Below are 5,801 nucleotides of genomic sequence, written 5' to 3'. Positions count from 1 at the left end.
GTCTAGTTGTCTCTATTTTTTCTTGACTGGCAAAAACGGGCAGAAGGGAATCATGATGAGGCACACGGGCCACTGATTAGCCACATGGAGGCTGCGTGACCTGAAACAAAAAAATTGCTAAGTATTTGCATGGATCTATGTGGGTAGAACACGGGCCACAGACTGGCCACATCTAGTTGCTCCAATTGTTTCTGAATTTTCTGATCCTTCACGCAGGCACAACTCGGGTCGCAGGCTGGCCGCACTTACTAAACAAGCTAGAAAGCATTTCGTCTACGCGGGTCGTAGGTGATTCCTTCATAATTTTCATGCTGGCCGTGGGATTCATGTTGTTCAATAAGATTTTCCAAAAACTTGATTTTTAGGTCAAAATGATTCTGGTAAGGCCCGTTTTCAAATAAAATTGACAAAGGATTGGAAAAGAACAGGGAATGAAGGTGAATCCTTTGAAAATTTTATTTTTTGAAATCCCAAAAAAGCTTTTAAAATACTTTATTGGATTTGGAAAAAGGATGAAAGCACAATGCTTTCCAAAAATGCGCTTCTTTAACATCTTTGGAGAGACGACTTCCCAACTTGCTTCAAGACATTGGGACATCCAAATGGATGATTTCAAGAGTGGTAGCATTGAAACCTTCATAGAATGGCTTCAAACAATTCCCATTGACTTTGAAAATATGTCTCGTCTCTTCGTTTTGAATTTATACCGCTCCATGGTCAAAGATTTTTATCACAACAAATGGCCCAATCCAACTTGACCTTAGCTTGCCCGGAAATAATTTCAATCATGAATGATAAAGTAGCACCCTATGACCTGGTTCAAAATGCTTCTGGGTTACGGAATTATCGTGGAAAAGCTTCGTTTTCTCCTTGTAAATTCTTGAGCTTTCAAAAGATCCATTTCGCAATTCTTCTAACTCTTGGTGTTGAAGCTTCCTATGTCTTCCCGCCACATCAAGATTGAAATTACATTGTTTGACCACCCAAAACACATGGTTCTCCAATTCGAATGGAAGATGACACGGCTTTCCAAAAACCAACCTAAATGGGGACATGCCGATCGGGGTCTTATAAGCAGTCAGGTAGGCCCACAAAGCATCATCAAGCCTTAAACTCCAATCCTTGCTTGTCAGATTCACTGTTTTCTCAAGAATACTCTTCACCTCACGATTTGAAACTTCCGCTTGACCGTTTGTTTTGGGGGGTGGTAAGCGGTTGAGACACGATGGGTCACGTTGTACTTTCTTAATAAATCCTCCATCATCTTGTTGCATAAATGCGTCCCTCGATCACTTGTAAACGCCCTAGGCACACCAAATCTCACAAAGACATTAGATTTTAAAAAGTCGATAACCGTTTTGGCATCACCTAATCTTGTGTCTTTGGCCTCAACCCATTTAGAGACATTATCAACCGCAAGAAAAATATAAACGTTTCCAAGTGAGACGGGAAATTGGCCCATGAAATCAATCCCCCATACATCAAAAATTTCGCAAATAAGGATTGGTTTTGTGGCATTTGATATTTTTGTGAAATGTTTCCCGTCCTTTGGCACCATTCACTACTTTTTCAAAACAAATAGCAATCGCATGACATGGTTGACCAAAATAATCCACCCTGAAGAACCTTTCTCAAAGTTCGATTAGGTTTGAAATGTCCCCCACAAGAAAATTTGTTACAAAATTGCAAAATAGATTGATGTTCTTGTTTGGGTACACATCGCCAAATAATTTGATTGGGACAATGTTTCCACAAATAAGGTTCATCCTACACATAATATTTTGCGTCGCTTTTCAATTTATCTTTTTGAGCATGTGTGAACGTGTTGGGATTCCTTTTGTGACCAAAAAGTTAACGATGTCGGCATACCAAAGAGTAGATTGAGTAAGGGAAAAGAGATGCTCATCCAGAAACTCGTTGCATAATGGGAGAGGAGTTTCATTTGAAGTGATGCGGCTTAGATTATCGGCAAAAAGATTTTCGCATCCGCTCTTGTCCTGAATTTCCAAATCAAATTCTTGCAATAATTAGATCCACCGGATGAGTCTTCGCTTTGCATCTTTCTTTCTCATCAAGTACTTGAGAGCTGTGTGATCCAAATACACTATGACTTTAGTACCAAGTAGATATTGCATAAACTTCTCCAAAACGAACACTATGGCTAACAACTCCTTTTCTATGGTAGAGTACTTGCTTTGAGCATTATCTAGTGTTCTCAATGCATAATGGATCACATGGATGGCTCTTCCATTCTTTTGACCCGAAACGGCACCAATAGCATAGTTGCTGGCATCACACATGATCTTGAATGTGAGATCCCAATTTGGAGCTTGCATTATGGGAGCGGATGTAAGCAACTCCTTGAGCTTGTCAAAAGCTTCTTTGCAAGCCTCATTAAACTCGAAATCAACATCATTTGCCAAGAGTTGGCACATTGGTCTTGTTATCTTTGAAAAATCCTTAATGAATCTTCGGTAGAAACCTGCATGGCCCAACAAAGAACGAACTTCCCGAACACAAGTTGGGTAAGTTAAGCATTTAATAACATCGATTTTAGCTTTATCTACCTCGATTCCTTTCTTTGAAACAATGTGACCCAAAAAAAGCATTTGACTCACCATAAAATGGTATTTCTCAAAGTTTAAAACCAAATTTGTTTCAATATATCTTTTCAAAATTTTGGTGAGATTGGTCAAACATTGTTGAAAAGAGTAGTCATATACCGTGAAGTCATCCATAAAAACTTCAATTATGTTTTAACCATATTCCGAAAAGATATTAACCATACAACATTGGAAAGTGGTCGGATCATTACACAATCCAAATGTCATTCTCTGGTATGCAAAAGTACCAAATGGACATGTAAACGTTGTCTTCTCTTGGTCTTCCGGTGCCACCGGGATTTGGTGAAGAATGTAATACCCGTCTAGACAACAATAATGTGATTTCCCGGCCAACCTCTCTAGCATTTGGTTAATGAAAGGCAATGGAAAATGATCTTTTATTGTGCTTGCATTGAGTTTACGTTAGTCAATACATACTCTCCACCCGTTTTTCATGCTAATGGGGACCATCATACATTTGTTGTTCTTGACCACCATGATTCCCGTCTTGTTTGGTACAATTTGCACCGGTCTCACCCACTTGCTATCCGAGATTGGATAGATTATTCCCGCATAAAGGAGCTTCAATATCTCTTTTTTGACAACTTCCATCATTGGTGGATTCAGCCTTCTTTGCGCATCCTGACTTGGCTTGTATTCATCCTCCATTAAAATCTTATGCATGCAAGTGGAGGTTCTCAATCGTTTGATATCCACAATTGTCCAACCCATAGTTTCCTTATGTTCCTTCAACACCTTGAGGAGTTTCTCTTCTGCAAATTTGGTTAGATGGGTCGAAATGATTACTGGAAGAGTCTCATTCTTGCCCAAGTAAGCATACTTCAATTGTTGAGGTAGAACCTTCAATTCTAATTCCAGTGGTTGAGCAAGGGATGGCGATAACTTCGTATGGGTTGGAGGCAACTCAATTTGCTTGACATCAAATCTTGTAGATTTCTTCACCTCCAAATTATTGACCAACCTCTCAACCTCTGAATCCAAAGAATAATGCTTCAATTGTTCGACTAACTTCCCACAATCAAACCCCTTGCTTAAAATCATTTCCAATACATCACCATTAGACCACTTGAACAATTCTTGTGTTAGCGGTTCAGCAATATCAAAAAAGTATAATGATGAAACATCACTAAGATATCTCATACATCGTAGATATTAAAACTTATTGTTTCACCATCAAACTCCATTGTCAAACTTCCCGCATACACATAGATCTTCACCCTAGCCGTCTTCAAAAAAGGTCTCCCAAGTAACATTAGAGCCGATTTAGAGGACACTTGTTCTTCTAGATCAATCACATAGAAATCCGTCGGAAATACCAATTGGTTCACTTACATTAAAAACATCTTCCAAAACACATCTAGGAAAGACACTTGATTTATTTGCAAGAGAAATTCTGACACCGACATTCAATGATTCATACGCCGAATAGGGCATGACATTAATGGAAGCACCAAGGTCAACCATGGCACTACTAAAAGTGACATCCCCTAATCTTTCAAGGAAATGTAAACATTCTCGAATCTTTGCATTTGGGTGGAAGTTTCCTTTGTAAAACCACAAATTTGTTTTCATTCATTGAGATTTTCTCATTTCCCTTCAACTTCCTCTTGTTGGTACAAAGCTCTTTCAAGAATTTTACATATCTAGGGATTTGTTTGATTGTATCGAGTAAAGGGATGTTTACTTCCACCTTTTTCAGAAGGTGTTCAAAATTTCTTTCTCCTCCATATTCTTCATTGAAGTTGAAAGTCGGGAGGGGAATGGAGGATGAGTGGCTATTGGTGTCACTAGGAAAATAGTCTTCTTTAGAACTCCAGCTTGTGCATCATTCTTGACTATAGGATCCTCAATAAGAATGACCTTTATTTCTTCCTCTTCTTCCATTGACTTCTTCTTTGAACTACTTTCTTCGGTTTGTTTACCACTTCTCGAGGTCACCACATTGACATTTGGGTTCTTTTCGGTTTGAGAAGGGAGTTTTCCATGGGACTACAACTTGCATATAGATGTAACTATATCCCCTATTTGGGCTTCAAGGTTGGAGATACTAGTCCTTCTCTCTTTTTGGAATTGTTGGGTGCTAGTGGCTAAAGATTTGACTATGTCTTCAAGAGACATTCCGGAGCTACATGGTTAGGATTGAGAAGGTTGTTGGTGATGTGGGGCGTGTGGTTTGGATTGATAATGTGGTTGTGGATGTTGGTAGTGAGGTTTTTCTAGAGGGTAGGAAGGTCTAACCAACGCAATTTGAGGCAATGGTCTTGGGTTGTAGCTCATATTGGGATTTGGCTTCCAACTTGAATTATATGCATTTTGGTAACCGGATGGTTTCTTGTAGTAATCTTGGAATTCTCTCGTGGCATTCATGTGTTCCACATCTTCTTGGAGAATGGGATACATATCCATAGGATGTCCCATTTTGCACATCTTCCACAAACCATCACTCTTGGAGTTTGTCCAATGGCTAACTTTTGAACAACAAATGTTAAATCTTTGATTTGAGACTCTAGAATCGACATCCCCACTTCGTTGACTTTTTGTTGAGTTTCTCTCTTCATATCTTGGTACGGGCCAAAATGTTGCGAATTTGCGGCTATGGTGTTGAAGAGTTGTCTTGTTTGTTGTGGAGTTTTGCTAAAGACGTCTCCACCGCTTGAGGCATCAACTAGTCTTCTCTCCATTGGCAACAATCCCTCATAGAAGTGTTGAATGAGGAGTTGTTCCAGAATTTGATGTTATGGACAACTATAGCACAAGTTGTTGAAACACTCCCAATAATCATGAAAAGTCTCATTTTGACCTTGGAGGATTCCACAAATCTAATTTCTAAGACTTAAGACCCTTGAAGCGGTACATAACTGTCACACCCCGAAACCGAAGGCGAAAACGTTTTGGGGCGGAGGACGTCATGAAGTATCGTAACCAATGTACATAGTAACCAAACTAAACACAAAACATTACATTAGTGTTTTGTTTAAGGAGAACCTGAGAATACAAGCAGTTTAAAAATCAGCATAAAGCTGGTGAGTTCATAAGTGTTTTGTTTTCTGAAAATGAACATGTTTCCTTTGGTTTTCTGAAAAGTTGTTATCCAAGAAAATCCCATATTTACTTATAAAGACGGTTTAGTTAAAGTTTTGAATTTCCGTTATATACATCAGTGTATAGTTTAATACA

The 5,801-nt window shown here is 38.9% G+C and overlaps 1 protein-coding gene across 1 annotated transcript; it reads right to left on the bottom strand.

The window, feature by feature from the left end:
* Window positions 1-785: 785 nt before the first annotated feature.
* LOC145067823 (uncharacterized) lies at window positions 786-1,274 on the bottom strand. Its single transcript, XM_079014863.1, has one exon. The coding sequence runs from the start codon at window positions 1,272-1,274 to the stop codon at window positions 786-788; it is 489 nt and encodes a 162-aa protein (XP_078870989.1).
* Window positions 1,275-5,801: the final 4,527 nt, after the last annotated feature.

This window comes from Lactuca serriola, chromosome 8 (genome assembly GCF_051521515.1).
Source record: "Lactuca serriola cultivar US96UC23 chromosome 8, Lser_US96UC23_V15, whole genome shotgun sequence".
In the NCBI taxonomy this organism is placed as follows: Eukaryota; Viridiplantae; Streptophyta; class Magnoliopsida; order Asterales; family Asteraceae; genus Lactuca; species Lactuca serriola.
Note: the sequence above shows the minus strand (reverse complement) of the source record. Positions and strands in the feature narration are given on the sequence as shown.